The sequence below is a fragment of the Plecotus auritus genome (assembly GCF_963455305.1).
Source record: "Plecotus auritus genome assembly, chromosome: 6".
Taxonomy (NCBI): domain Eukaryota; kingdom Metazoa; phylum Chordata; class Mammalia; order Chiroptera; family Vespertilionidae; genus Plecotus; species Plecotus auritus.
Genome location: NC_137773.1, coordinates 125,412,492 through 125,428,941, shown reverse-complemented (window position 1 = coordinate 125,428,941; position 16,450 = coordinate 125,412,492). Strand labels below are relative to the sequence as shown.

Genomic DNA, 16,450 nt, shown 5'->3' with positions numbered 1-16,450 from the left:
AGGGGTCTATTTAATGATTTTTAATACCATATTTACTAATCTTTCAAGTGGAAAGAGAAAAATATCAATTGTTAATTTTTCAAAATTCTGAAGGCCAAACTTTGTTCCCAAACTTCAATTAGTTTCCTAATCAGAATTCGCTGATCATGAACTTGCATGAACTTGCTTTCCAAGTTAACTTAAAAATAACTCCTGAGGTCCTGAAGGTCAAATCTAGATAGAAGAGGTATATTCCATATTCCGATGACTAGGTTTATATGACACCCCTCAACCACTCCAGAGAAAAATCCCTATAATGAATGAGGCCATCTGTGTGTAGATAATATTCTCAGACTTACAAATGGGAAAACAGAAGTATACTGCTGCTCACAATCACTCCCAGCCTCAGTGGTTAGCAAATATTCTTTGGTTAAATACCTGTCCGTAAAATGCCTGTGATGTTATGCATGGTGTGAAGTGCTGGGAGAAGGATGTATCCTTGACTTTAGGGAGCTTACAATCTGAATGGAACATTCTGACCTCACCTATTCCTCTGTCCGTGGTCCAGAGAAAGCCACAGGGATATTTTCTTACTGAGAAGAAATGAATCACATGCTGCAACTGTGGGGCTGCCCTCTAGTCCAGTGGATATTATGGAACAGTTTAGAGAGAAATGTATGTTTTGAATCTCTAAGGGAGCTGCTAAGTCCTTCCTTCATGACTGCTCAGACATAATAGCTAACATTTCACAGGCCTATATAATATGGTGTTTTGAAATATTTCAATAAAGTAATAAAAATAAAGACACAACTCACAAGTTGTGTTTGGCCAATTGATCAGCACGGATGGCCCTGCCATATCCTTTATTTTTCTGACACGCCTCATCCATAGACAACCATGGCGACATGCATAGACAAAGGGTGTCCTAACAGAGTCTGTGCCCTGCCGGATGGAGCCTGGGAGCATGACTTCTGGGCACAGTCTGTGTTCAGATCTGGTCTTCAGCAATTAGCAAAGCTGATGTACAAACCCAAGTCTTCTCTTTACAAAAAAGGATGCCCAAATCAAAACCCACACAGAGTGGTGTGCTGGTGAGTGATCGCCAACTAGCTCTCAAGGAAAAAGGTGTGCATGTTTTTGTGTAGACAGATATATATTTACACATATACATATATGCTTATTATAAATTTTACTGATATAAAGAATATGCAGCATACAATTTATAAATAACAATAAAATATAGAATTCTTCATTTAAAATTCCATACAGCCCATTGATTCTCACAGAATAGTTTTGATGATTTTTGCTGAACTCTGCAATCAGTTGACAAACTATGGTTGTAATTGCCAGACAAGTGTAGTTCTGACATAAATGTTAGTTGATGTTTTGTTTACTTTTAAGCATAAGGTGAAAGTGAAACAATAAAGATGTCTGTACAAACTTGGCTCATTCACCAATGACATGAACAATTTCTTTGCTGAACCAGATAGTAATTTTCAAATACTGGAAAAATATTTCTTTAATTTTTGTGCTATTCATAATGTAACAGCTACAGACACTAGACTCTTTTAAGTTTTATTTGCATGATTACTATTTTCTCCATCACCTTCTTAGATCCAAAGAATCAACAACACAGTGTATAAAACCCTGGAATATGTAATATTTGCTGACTTTTGAGCTGTAAATACTCTCACCATGGCTTGTTCAAGCCACCAACCTGATGTCAAGTTGGGCAGAGATATACAGTAGCCACTGTTTACAGTATTTCCAGCACACAGACACGCACACAGCTAAGAACCTCAAGAGCACAGTCGAGAGTAAGATGCAGGAACAAGCCAGCACCAGGACTGCTGCCTGAATATACGACACTATCTACTGAACCTTACATTGAAATAATTAAAACAACAAAGAAAATAATACCAAACAATCAACATTTGCCATCCAATAAGAATCAGAATCAAACCTACATACATCTCAAATGACCAGAGAAGAACAAAACTGGTACATCAAAATACTAGATTAAAAATATAACAAATAAGTAAATCCAGAACCATTTAATCAACAGTTTTCTCTACCTACATCCTTACCTATGAAAAGACTTGCCTATGAAAAGAACCACTAGGCAGTTTTGGCATATCAGTGCCCAAAGCCAATAAGGGATTTGAATGAAGGAGACTCACCTGGACCTCAGATGGTCTAGCTGCTGCATTACAGACATTGACATCCACCACTGACACGCCATAGGTCCCAATGATGCACTGCACCACTCTTTGCTGGTATCCCCGTCCACAAGTGACACTGCACTGGGGGAAAGAAACAAAACACAAGTTATATAATTCAGCAACATTTCTCTTTCCCTTACTTTCCACATAACATTCTACAAGAGAAAAAAAGAATTCCATCACTGTGGGCCAGAGGGTAGGCACCCAAAGAAATTACGTGAAAGTAGGCAATTCTGCTTTGTACAAATTATCACTACAACACTTGAAATTATTTCTAACTCCATTGAAATTATATCTGCAGGAGTTTAGTTCCTTAACTGTGAACCCATGGAAGAAGAGTACATTTCAATAATTTTTACACCTTTCACACTATAGTTACCAGCACCATGAAAAATAGTATGGTAGGTCCTCAAAGAATTTAACACAGAATTGCCATATAACCCAGCAATTCCTCTTTTAGGTATATATCCAAAAGAATTGAAAGCAGAGTCTCAAAGAGAGATTAATATACTCTCATGTTTATAGCAGCATTAGTCACAATAGCCAAAAAATGAAAGCAACCCAAGCGTCCTTCAACAGATGAATGCATAAACAAAGTGTGATATATACATACAATGGATTATTATTCAGACTTAAAACTTTTAGGAAGAAAATGATGATATTATGCCAATGAAATAATCCAGTCCCAATAGGACAAATAATAATGATTCTACTTTCAGAGGTATCCAGAATAGTCAAATGCATAGAGAAAGTAGACTAGTGGTTGCCAGGGGCTGGGTGGAGGGCAAATGGGCAGTTATTTAATGGATAGAGGTTTTTTTTAATTTAATTCTTACCCGGGGATATTTTTTTAATTGATTTGAGTGGTGGGGAAGAGAGAGAGAGAGAGACATTGATGTGAGAAAGAAATATCGATTGGTTGCCACCTGTATGTATGCGCCCCAACTGGAGATTCCCTACAACCCTTTGGAGTATGGGCTGATGCTCCAGCGAACTGAGCCACCTGGCCAGGGCAATGGGTAGAGTTTTCATTTTGCAAGATTAAAAGTTCGGGATATTGGTTGCACCAGTGATGTAAATATACTCAAGACTACTGAACTATACACTTACAAATGGTTAGAATGGTAAACTTAATGTTATCTGTATTTTACCACAATTACAAACTTTTAAATAATGGGATAAGGAATTGAATAGACATGTTTGCAAAGAAGATATACAAATGGCCAACAAGCTCATGAAAAGATAGCCAACAAGTCCTTAGGGAAATACAAGTCAAAACCTTAGGTATCATAATTAAAAAGTGGGAAAATAAGAAGTGTTGGCAAGGATGTAGATGAATTGGAACCTTTGTGTATTACTGGTAGAAATGTAAAAGGGTGCAGGTTCTGTGGAAAACTGGTAGTTAAAATGTTAAACACAGAATGATCACATAACTCATCAACACCACTCATAGGTATATACCCAAAAGAATTGAAATCAGGTACTAAAAAGGACACTCATTCATAGCAGCACTATTCACAATATCCAAGAGGTGTGAATAACCCAAATATCCAATGAGGGATGACTGGATAAACAAGTGTGGTATATCCACACAATGGAATATTACACAGCCATAAAAAAGAACAGAGTAAAGAGGTGTGCTACAATGTGGGTCACCCCTGAAAACATTATGCTATGTAAAAGAGCCAGACACAGCCCTAACCAGTTTTGCTCAGTGGATAGAGCATCAGCTTGTGGACTCAAGGGTCACAGGTTCGATTCCGGTCAAGGGCATGTACCTTGGTTGCAGGCACATCCCCAGGAGGGGGTGTGCAGGAGGCAGCTGATTGATGTTTCTCTCTCATCAATGTTTCTAACTCTCTCCCCTCTCCCTTCCTCTCTGTAAAAAATCAATAAAATGTATTTTTTTAAAAGCCAGACACAAAAGGTCCAATATTGCATGATCCCATTTATATGAGATACTTAGAATAAGTAACTACACAGAGGCAGAAAGCAGATTGTGGGCTCCAGGGAAGAGTCAACAGGGAGCAACTGCTGAGGGAGTGTTCTGGGGGCCATGGAAATGTTCTGGAAGTAGACAGAGGTGGTGATTGAACACTATGAATGCTCTCAATGACACTGACTTGTTCACTTTGAAATGGTTAATTTTGTAGATGAATTTTACTTCAGTTAAAAAAGCCCAAGTCTAATCTTAATATAAAAATACTTCTTATAAAAATATTATAGGAAAATCATATACATATTAATAATGTAATATCTGTAGTGTAGAGTTAGAAGTATGTTTGGTTTTCTTCTCTTTGATAAATAACATCTAGCAAAATTTTTCTTATGAACAGGCATGACTCTTAAACAATATTTTTAAAAGCAATATTCTGTTGCCCTGAATTGCATGTTCAGGCAAAGGAAGAACCAATCTCTAGCTAGGATTGGTCTGGTGTGGATAGGGGTAAAAAACAGGCCCAGCAGTTCTAACCGATGCTCTATTCCAGTCTTACCAGCGACCCTGAGCTGTGCATCTCTCCTCTGCCGACTCCCTAAGATGATGCGGATGGAGACAAAGAGGAGGCGAGATGAGAAGTGGGCGTGGACTTTCCCTGTGTATGCAGAGTGATCAGCCCATGTTTTGACTGGGGATGCTGGGCGATGGGGAGGATTCGGAAGAGTGTGGATGCTAATGACAGAAACCGCAGGCATGGAAACCAAGAAGTCAGCTGGAGGAATGAAGTGGCTGAAGCTGGGACTGGACCCCGTGGAAGGAGAGTCATTCTTCAAGATATTACGTAAGTGACAGCAGGCAGCTGCTTTGCTTCCCTTGGGAACCCAGAGAGCTACTTAAATAGGACCAGAATGCTTTTTGCTTCCATATTGGGAAGGACTTAATCTGAAGAGCAGTGGCTTCTGCACTGCACTCTCTCCTTTAAGAGCAGGTCTAGTCAAGAGTTAAAACCGACTCGGAAAAGACTCTTGCAAAGCGAGATGATTCTGCAGCCTTGGACCTAATTAATCTGTTTGAACAGTCTGACTTATTTATGAGAGGTGAGCACTGGAAACACGACAATGGGAGCCACAACGTCCCATCCAAGTCCCAGTCCAGACCCTTCTGCAAAGATGCTGGGGTTGGGCCCCTTTTCTGTGATAGACACACAGGACACACGAGAAGAGAACATCAGCCAGATTCCAGATCTGTTGTGACAAGTTCCAATGCTCGTGTCTCAATCTAGTTTTAATCCCAGAAAGTAGACAAGCACGCGGGTCTGCAAAGGGGACAGTCGGCTGCAGGAGGGCCAAGGCAACCCTGGGAAGTGGGGCGAAATGGGTGCAGAGTTTCTCCTGTTGGGCCCAGAGCAGTGAGACCCAGCGGTGAGGTCTGCCGCTGGCATGCCTGCTGTAAGTGCTCTCCAGGTGAAAGGAAAGAATGCAGTTAAGAACTTTATCTTTGAAATACCTGTCCCCAGGGACCCGCCTGCCAGGACGCACATTCTGGCTGCTGACAGGTCTGCACGGAGGCCGGCTTGGTCTGAGGGTCACAGATTCTGTCGTCTAATCGATCTTCACCGAACTGACACCAGACCTGCCGGTGCTTGTGCCCTTCCCCGCAGGTGACCAAGCACTGCAATGGAAGCACAGCCAGTCAGGCCCACTTCTCAGCACTGAGGGGTCCCGGGCCACTCCTGACCAGCAGGAACAGGAGTGTTCTTTCCCACAGCAATTCCTCTCTCCCAGCACCGTGGGAAATAGCGAGGCTCATTCACTCACTCATTCACTCATTCATTCATTCACTCTGTATTTATACAGATTCCAGTTTCAAGCACAGAAGACACTCGACACAGCACCATACTCTGAAGTACTGAAGAGCAGCATTCACAGTTTTCTCGTGAGGGAGTCAGGTGTGGGGAATTCAGTCAGATCAATCTGGGTTTTAATTCATAGGTCAAGTGGCCTCTCTGTGCCTCAGTTTTCCTATCTGTGCCATGGGGGACAATAATGCCTACTGCCAGGACTTGTGAAAACTAAATGACAACAAATCCAACTAAAGTGCTTACCCCATGTTCATCTAATAAATATAAAATATAATTGCCGCTATTGTCTAGTCTATGCTCATTGTAAAATACTTGTAAAGTACAGGAAAACATAAAAGAAAAATCTATAGTGATCCCCAAATCTTACTACCCAGGGAGAATCATTAACATGTTGCTGTCTGCTTCCCAGTCTGTTTATCTATGGAATGCTGGATCATACTGAATATATCCTACTAGAGGTCCGGTGCACAAAATTCATGCACCGGGGCAGGGGAGAGGGGGGAATTCCTCAGCCCGGCCTGCACCCTCTCCAATCTGGGACCCCTCAGAGGATGTCCAACTGCAGATGGGGCCTAAACCGGCAGTCGGACATCCCTTTTGCAATCCGGGACTACTGGCTCCTAACCACTTGCCTGTCTGCCTGCCTGATCGCCCCTAACTGCCTCTGCTTGCTGGCCTGATCGCCCCCTAACTGGTCCCCTGCTGGCCTGGCTGCCCCGACTGCTGGCCTGGTCGGCCCCTAACTGACCCCCTGCTGGCCTGGTGCCCCCTTAATTCCCCACTGCTGGCCTGGTCACCCCTTAACTGTCTGGAAGGAAGTTGGACGGAAGATGTCTGGTCGACCTGGTCTAATTAGCATATTACCCTTTTATTAGTATAGATAGTTTGAGAACCCTGGCTTGCACTTTATCAAGCATTCTTGCACAAGTTTGTTACTTACTTTGAAATGCTACTTTAGTTCAGAATAGCTATCTAAGAAAAATAAACCCAGTACCTTCTTTTATCTTTTTAAAAACAATACAGGGGTTTAAGAGAAGGCAGCTTGTCAACAGTGAAAGCACTGGGCCTGTTGGTAACTGTCCAGAATAAGACACTGCTAAGCACATGCACCATTGCTTGCCTGCCATTAAAGGGGCATTAACAGTGTCCTCTTAAGATTCACATTCTATTTGATGCTAAAAGTGAACAGCTCCCCTGCGCTTGTGTGGATGGGGTAAGGGAGTGCATGCAGAGGGTGCTAACAGGAAACACCTCTTCCCCACATTCCCGACTTGGCCCATAAACAAGGGAACTTCGGTTTTCCTTCCATTTGCTGGCCAGAAGGAAGGTGGAAGAAGTCACCACTGGGTGAGAGTCCCAGGGGTATGCTAGTGGTGAGCGCTAACAGGCTTAACAGCATGAAAGAGGTTCCACCATGCTGCGCCCTACGCTTCCCCAGGTAAGGGACCGGAAGGTATAAACAGGGAATGCCCAGCGACCCTTTCTCTTTCCTGTTTCCATTAGCACCTGGACGGATATGTGAGAGAGGCCACTCGCTGGGGTCTGATTCTCCTATGTTACAGATGAGGAAGCAGGACACCTCATTATTTATTGTAGGCCTAAGCCAGTGCGTCTATCATTCCTAAAGCCTGGATTCCCTTTGCAGTGACCTTGCTGGGGCTCAAAGAGGAAGGGAGGGGAGACAAGAGACTGGAACTTCAAAAATCACCAACAAAAGCTGCCGTGGCAGGTGATGCAGCTAGCCTGGCGGTGCCTCCGAAGTCGCCAGTGGACCCTCCCGTCCAGTATGGTGGTCCTGGGGTGGGTGGAGGACTCGGGTCGTTTCCTCAATGGAAGGTGCAGGAAAGGCGCAGCAGGTTTAACCCTGAACCTCCCGGGGGGTGGGGGGATAAGGGGGTGAGGGGAGGGGCTTGGAGTTGGAATGTCAGATATGACCCAGGGAAAATGACAGCCCTGCCCTCTCACCTCGGACCAGTCTCCCGATTTCCACCGAGGACAAGGGAACTCGTTGCACCTCTGAACGGTGACTTTCTCTTGATGTGTGCATTTGCTGTCATCCAGGACATCATTTTGGACGTTGACACAAACAGCCCTTCTCCTCTGGATTCCACCATCACAGCTTTCAGAACACTGAAAAGACAAAAGACAAAATAAAACTGAGTTTCTTACCAAGCATGCTTGAGATCCCGGCTGAGCTGGCTGGTCTCTGCCAGACCTTAAGACACAACCAACCAACCAACCAACCAACCAACTAAAGCTGGCCAATCTGGTGGTTATTTTGGGACTATCTGAAGTCAGTCAATGGGCACAGTAAAATGAAATTAGGAATGGCCACGGGGTATGAGAAAGTGATTTGTTGAGTGGGTGGACCATTCCCAATTTCCCACATGCCATGGCCGCGTCAGACATTACAGATTAACCATGGCACTCTTCTTTGCAGATTTCGAGTGGGATCAGGCATTATAAATCAATCATGGGACTCTTTCCATACAGCTACACGGGGTTTCTCAACACAGCCCTAAGGAATGAATTAGCTCAGTGGTCAGCAAACTGCGGCTCGCGAGCCACATGCGGCTCTTTGGCCCCTTGAGTGTGGCTCTTCCACAAAATACCACAGCCTGGGCGAGTCTATTTTGAAGAAGTGGCATTAGAAGAAGTTTAAGTTTAAAAAATTTGCCTCTCAAAAGAAATTTCAATCTTTGTACTGTTGATATTTGGCTCTGTTGACTAATGAGTTTGCCGACCACTGAATTAGCTGATTCATCCTCATCCACTAATCAGACGCAGCACTCGAGAAGACTGTCTTTCAGAGAGAAGCAACTCACTTCAGTCCAAGCAGAATAGTGCCAGCCCCCGGTGTTACATTCTCCTGAGCATTTTTCCTGGTTGCTTGGTTTGGGGTGACTGCTGCAAAAACTGTCATCCACCTTCTCGGTCCTCCCGTCCAGCCGGCTGTATCTGGCACAGTAGATGTCTAACGTGCGGTAGCCCAGGCCACACTGGGCGCTGCACTCACTCCTGCTAGCCACCTGCCACCTGTGCACACCGGGAAGACACCAATACTTCTGTTAAATACGTCTCATCTACAGTCAGCTGGTGGAAGAGTTGATTTCATCTCCCCCCCCACACACACCTTAACTCAAACACCATGAAACCATAGTCAGTTATTGAAATCAAATTTTAAACCAACATATCCCTGTATTTTTCATGGCTGCCAATGTCATGGAAGTCACAGACTGATAACTAGAGGTTCTGTCTTTGTAAAGGTTCTCTCCTGATATATTCAATCTAAAATTCAAGCAACCAAAAGGGGGAAAAAAAACCCACCAGAAGTCAACAGAGCAAAAGAGCAATTTTATATTTAAAAGGTTCATGCTACCCAGCATTTCATTTATCAAGCAGGCTGCTTCCAACAGGAAACTACTTTGGGAATCCCCCAAAAACCTCCCTCATGTGGGCCTGTGTTAGAAGATGCACAGTGAACATTCTGTGAGTAATAAAAGAATGGATCATTTGGACTGTAATTGTGGAGTTAAGCGTGCTAAACTGTGTACATTACTACCTGTGAGTAAAGACCTTAAGTTACTTGAATACAAGGACCGTTGTCTATACAACTCAATTATACAATTAAAAAAAAGAGAGACTTTATTTTTTTAGAGCAGTTTTAGGTCCATGCTAACACTGAGAGGAAGGCACGGAGATTTCCCATATACTCTTTGCACCCCACCTCCCCTCAATGGATCTTCTTTTATTAGCTTCCCCCACCAGAGTGGTACATTTGTTTAATAAATGAACCTATGTTGATGTATTCTTGTCACCCAAAGCCCCTAGTTTACATTAGGATTCACTCTTGGTGTTGTACATTCTATGGGTCTGGACAAATGTGTAATGATAGGTGTTCATCATCTTACCTAATAATAGACAAACATGTAAATTGACCGTACCTCCACTACGCCCATAGCCAATCCAAGTGAGTATGCAAATTAACCCAACAAAGATGGCAGTTAATTTGCATACATAGGCGCCCAGCGCCTGGGTCCCAGGAACATCCTGGCACCCAGGTCACTCTGAGGTAGGCCCCACGTGGGCCCTGAGCAGCCTGGGAAGGGCCTGAGCCAGGGGGCTCCTGGGCAGGGCCAAGCCTGTGATCAGAACCGAGGGGGCAGGGGCGGAGCCAGCGATCGGAGGGAGCTGGGGGGTCCCTGCCCAGGCCTAAAGCCTCGGTCAGAGGCTTTAGGCCTGGGCAGGGCAGAGCCAGAAATCGGAGGGGGCTGGGGGTCCCCTGCCCAGGCCTAAAGCTTCAGCCAGAGACTTTAGGCCTGGGCAGGGTCCAGCTGGCGATTGGTGTGAACTACAGAGGAAACACTTTTTCTGACTGCTCATTGGCTAAGCTTCCTGTATGCCACTGGTAATATTCTTAGTAACTTGGGTAATAAGAATCCAATAAGGTGATCTAGGGTTTTTCCACCACACTTCTGGAGAAAAAAACGAAGGTCCACTGCTGGAGGGCTAAGAAATGTCATATCCTGCCCTAGCCAGTTTGGCTCAGTGGATAATGCCTCGGCCTGCCGACTGTAGGGTCTGGGTTTAATTCTGATCAAGGGCATGTACCTAGGTTGCAGGATCCTCCCTGGCCAGGTCCCAGGTCAGGGCTCATGCAGGAGGCAACCAATCAAAGTGTTCCTCTCACTTTGATGTTTCTCTCTGTTTTTCCCTTTCTCTTCCACATTCTTTAAAAGTCAATGGAAACATATCCTCAGGTGAGGATAAAAAAAAAAAATAAAATAAGGAAAGAAATGTCATATCCTATGAAAGACACATCTTGAAAATGCCTAAAGAAAGTTGTCATTTTTTCATGGTGAAGGGACTGGAGTCTGTGTTGATGAAAACACCTTGGTGGCTGTGGTGACTGGCAGTGGCTGCAGCAGCAGGGTGATGGGGCTGGTGCCTTCCCCTGATCAGCTTAGTCGCCTCCCATGGGGAGTGGGCCTAAGCCATCAGTAGGACATCCCCTGAGGGCTCCCAGTATGTGAGAGGGGGCAGGTTGGGCTGAGAGACACCCTACCCCCAGTGCACGAATTTCATGCACCGGGCCCCTAGTCCTATATAATAAAAGGTTAATATGCAAATTGACAAAACGGCAAAATGACCAGATGCTATGACATGCACTGACCACCAGGGGCAGACGCTCAACGCAGGAGCTGCCCCCTGGTGGTCAGTGCACTCCCACAGGGGGAGCGCCACTCAGCCAGAACACGGGCTCACAGCTGGTGAGCACAGTGGGGGTGGTGGTAGGCTCTCCCACCTCTGCAGCAGCGCTAAGGATGTCCGACTGTGGCTTAGGCATGCTCCCCACAGGGCACGGGCCTAAGCCATCAGTTGGACATCCCCCGAGGGCTCCCAGACTGCGAAAGGGCGCAGGCCGGGCTGAGGGACAACCCCCCCTCCGTGCACAAAATTTCGTGCACTGGGTCTCTAGTTATAACATAATATAATACTCTAGAGAGTATTTGTGCTGCCTTAAAACTCCTCTGTGTTCCACCTGTTATTTTTCCTTACTGCTCCACAATTACATATTTTAAAAACTAGTTTTGAATCTACAGATCTTTGTAGCCTTTCTTGGCACACAGAAGGTGCTCAGAATGGGATAATAAATTCTTTTAATGCTCAGGAACATGGTCAGTACTTAAAGAAAAAAGGCTTAAATTGAATTTATTTAGAATAGTCTAAATAAATAAACTTGAAATATATTGTGTTGATTAAATCTAATAATTGAAAAAGATTGCTTTCTTTATCATCTTCATTTGGATTTGCTCTTTATTGTTAATTCTGTATTGTTCAGAAATTCAGTGGCTTGATGAGGCCCTAAGAATTCTTCCATCCACACCTGTCCAGGGCGAGGACGTGGGAAGAAAATAGTACTGGACACATGCTTATCTTGGAATTCCTCACTAATGCTCACAAGCAGGTCAGAGTTGACCTACTTTTACATTTGGCATGTAAAGTGGGCTAACGGGATTTTGCTCTGATCGGAACATCTTACATGAGGGACAGTAAAACAATGCTTTATCTCATCCTGCCAAAGTTTAATCTGGGCGAACCCTCACTTCCCTGAGGAAGTGAGGCAAAACCCTGGACCAGTTCAGCAGAGGCATCTGGAACTTTCATCTGCCCTTCGGTTCCTGACTACCTCCTCTTTGCCTTCCTCACCGTTTCCGTGTGGAAAGGTTATTTTCCATCCTGGATGAGGGAGGCAGGAGTCCCGCCCCCGCAGCGCAGGCTGGAAAAGCATAGTGGAGACTCCCTGATAGTCACACAATGCCCGGAATCCGAGCAGAGAACCTGGAAGAGTGTCAAAGGTCATACACTGCCCTGGGAAAGTTCTCAAAATGCGATCCTTTGCTTCACAGTCTCTCCCTCGAAGGTGGTGTCAACTACAGTGTTCTGAATTCATTCGGTTCATTTCATGTAACAATTGTATTTTGTTACTCTATTTCAGAAAAGCGAAGTGTCTGTTAATAAGTGGAAACAGAAAAAATGTGCTGTCTCTATGGGAGGGTGCGGCATTACTTTGGGAGCTACAATTTAAGGAGAGTCTACATGCAGAATTTCTCAGAGCCTTCAGAATGCTCATCAGCACTACCGATGTCCACACAGGGGAGGAGACAGTCAAACATCCTGGCCGGCCAGCGATCACCTCGTGGAACTAGGGTTCTGCAAACATGCTTTGGGCAAAACCATTTTAGAGTTTGACCATCAGTAACAATCCTCTCCTCAGTCTTTTCGCTTTGCACATGGCCACTTGGCAATATTCAGTATAAATCACAGTTATAGAAACTGTCAGGGTGACAGAAGAAAGAGAAAACACCTCCTCTGGGCTCGGTTTGTATCTGTGTGTGTTTTTCAGTGAACAACTTCTACCAGATGTTTCCACTAAAAGACATGGCTACCACTCCTTTGCCTTTTCTTTCATCAGCCACAGGTGCTACTCTCATCCAAGCCTGTGCCTCGAGCTGCTGTCCTCCTTTGGTCTCAGTAGAGTCGAAGTATTTCTTTTTTTAAGCTAAGTATAAAAAAGATGCCTTTCTCTGAATAGGATATTTAGAATAGCAACTTTGACATACCTATTATATGACGAAATGAAAAGATTTTAAATCCTGGTTTCACCTTGGTCATGGGAAATGATTTTTATAAAAGTGAGAGGGTGATTTATGAAATCAGAAAGACTTAGGTGTGAACGCGAGCTCTAACACTTTTTAGCTATAGACCCCACGTAGGTCACTTAACCCTAAGCTTCAGGTTCCTTATCTGTGAAATGGGGGAAATGGGATTGTTTTCATGGGGCTACAGGGAAGATGAGAAGGCCAGGCATGTATAGCATTGAACACACATGACACCCACTCAAGAAAAGTAGCTATTAATGACTACTACTGCTCTCGGTGTTTTATTCTCCGGCCAAGTTCAAGTATCACGTACCTCCGCAAAAACCACAACTCAGTTTGAGGAGACATCCAGTTGAGATCTGCCATATACACTGAGTGGCCAGATTATTATGATCTCTGAATGCATAATAATCTGACCACTCAGTGTATATCCTATATAATAAAAGGCTAATATGCAAATTGTCCCCTCGACCAGGAGTTTGACCAGCAGGCAGGCCAGCCAACCACCCATGTCCCCTCCCCCTGGCCAGGCTGGCCGGACCCCACCCATGCACGAATTCATGCACTGGGCCTCATATATATATATATATATATATATATATATATATATATATTCCTTATTTGTTAATTTAGCGTAATATATATATATGTATATGTGTGTGTGTGTGTATGTGTATGTATATGTATGTGTGTATATGTATTGGGTGGAGTGGGGCCTCTGGGAATCACTAGGGTGGGCAAATAGCAATGGCTGCCAGTCAGCCCTGCACTAGAGAGGTCCCTGGGTCTTCACTTCCCATGCCCCCATGTAGGAACAATGATACACACACACACACACACATACATATACATATATATATATATATATATATTGAGTGGCCAGATTATTATGCGTTCAGAGATCATAATAATCTGGCCACTCAGTGTAATTCTTCATAAGTCTCATAGATTCGAGGCGCCCTCTCAATGTACTTGCTTTCTAAAGTTTGCTTTAATTGTGATTTTATATCTGAGAGCTTCCAGTGCAGGAGAAACTCTGGGAGACCATCGGATTAGCAGGCATCACTACCAACTACCTGGTAGCTGACTGGAATTTGTTTGAAGTGAGCATTTTTAGTTCCTTGAAGTAACAGTTCAAACATCAGCTCCACCTCAAATTGTTGCTCCTTGGGTTAACTTAAGCAGGTTCTTAAAGAATCTTTTTTTTTTTTTTCTTTACTGGTAAGGTCATGTCCTAATACTGGAGATGCTTTGCACAAACTTGTCTTTTCCACAATGAGAGGAGCATGCTTAGTGCTGCAGCAGGAGTCCCACAATATCTGCACTGGTCACTCGAGACTCCCCCATCATCAGTCTCCTGGTGTAACCCAGCCAGTGCACAAATGACGGCGAAGGGGTCAAATAAGAGAGAGAACAAGGATGGGGCAGGAATGTCCTAGGAGGTGTTTCTCTTCACAAAGGAAGAAAAGCTACACAAAATGAGATCAAAGAGTATCAATCACTATGCCCGAATTCAAAATGAAAACAGCTCTCTCCAAAGAGTAAGGCTCAAGGGTCAGACAGAGCATATTTAAATCCTGCCCCTTCACTAACTAGTTGTGTGACCTGGGGCAGTTTGCTTAACTTCTTTCACCCTGTGTTCCTTATTTGTTAATTTAGCGTAATAATAATAATACTTAGGTACTGTTTTGCTTATTAGATTATTAATAAGATAAATAGGACATTAATGTAATATATTAACTAATAAATAGGATAATATTTTACATATATATGTGATTATATAAGAACTATCCTATTAACAAAAGACTGTTAATAGGATCATATATAACTTAAAAATAATCCTTGAGGAAGAACCAAGATGGCAGCATAGGTAAACATCTAGACTTGCTGCCTCACACAACCACATCAAAATTACAACTAAAAGCAGAACAACTACCACCCAGAACTGCAGGAAAGCTGGCTGAGTGGAAGTTCCACAACTAGAGAGGTGAAGAAAGCGCATTGAGACTGGTAAGAGGTGCGAAGGCGCAGAAAGTGCTGGCATCTGGATGTGCTGCTCTTTTAATCGGGAGGAAGATACAAGCTCCCGCTTGCTCTGAACTCCAGTTCCCCGGCGAGACTCTGGGAGACCCAGACACATACGGGGAGAAACTGGACTGTCTGGCATTGGGACAGGAACATGAGGGCGGCTTTCTCTCAGAGGTGCTTGCAGCGATCATTGTTCCTACATGGGGGCATGGGACGTGGAGACCCGGGGACCTCTCTAGTGCAGGGCTGACTGGCAGCCATTGCTATTTGCCCACCGTGGTGATTCCCAGAGGCCCCACTCCACCCAATTTACAACCCCACCCAAACTATGTGCATCAGCTTTTGCATATGAATGGCCTGTCTTTTCTCAGTCTAAAACCTGTCTAACTACAGCTGAGTCAGAGAACCCCAGAGCTTCCAAAAGAAAGCCCAAGGCCTGGCAGCAGCAGCCTGCCTTGCTTCACAGCTGGGCCTCATCTGGGTATTTCCAAACCCTATAGAAAGAGGAGGAATCTGCAGATGTCTCTGTAGCTCCTGCTGGGTGGCCCCAGACAGTGGCTGACCTTGCACCTCCTTGGAGATCCAAGAGCCAGTGTATCCAGTGGACAGAGTGAGACCATACAGGATTGCAACCTTTCACATCCATAAGAGACACACTCAAGGGGCAGACTCAGTGAGCACCAAAGCCCCACTGAAGCAAGTCCTGCCCCATAAGGGTGTCTCCTGTGCAACAGATCTTCCAGTGTAGACACAGCTGGTCATCACAGCCAATTGGCCTGGAGGTCAATTCCTCCCAGTGATACCAACAGCAATCAAGGGTTAACTACAACAAGACTGTACAAACAGCCCACAAAGGGGTGCACCAAGAGCGTCCACCTCAGGTGATTGGAGAGGCTGAGCCACTGGGCCGTATAGGACACCTAGCACAAAAGGCCACTCTATCAACTCAAGGAGATTTAGCAACTACCCAGTACATAGAAACAAACACAGGGAAGCAGCCAAAATGCGGAGACAAAGAAACAAGTCACAAATGAAAGAAATGGATGAAAGCAAAAGACTGGATATAGAGTTCAAAACCACGGTTATAAGGTTTTTCAAGAATCTTCTAGAAACCTCCAAGAAATTTAGTGAGACCCTCAAGGATATGAAACAAGACCAATCAGAAATTAAGCATACACTGACTGAAATAAAGAATAATATACAGAGATTCAACAGCAGACTAGAGGATCCCAAGAATCAAGTCAAAGATTTGAAATAC

General features: G+C 44.2%; 1 protein-coding gene across 1 annotated transcript in view; it reads right to left on the bottom strand.

Moving 5' to 3' along the window:
* The window catches only part of ADAMTS9 (ADAM metallopeptidase with thrombospondin type 1 motif 9), a 169,453-nt gene that overhangs the window by 79,390 nt on the left and 73,613 nt on the right, over window positions 1-16,450 (bottom strand). Inside the window, exons 20-23 of the mRNA XM_080671508.1 lie at window positions 8,827-9,037; window positions 7,967-8,131; window positions 5,647-5,811; window positions 2,160-2,282 (exon numbers count right to left, since the gene is read on the bottom strand). Of these exons, the coding sequence (XP_080527634.1) occupies window positions 2,160-2,282; window positions 5,647-5,811; window positions 7,967-8,131; window positions 8,827-9,037 (664 nt within the window). The remainder of the gene's footprint in view (window positions 1-2,159; window positions 2,283-5,646; window positions 5,812-7,966; window positions 8,132-8,826; window positions 9,038-16,450) is intronic.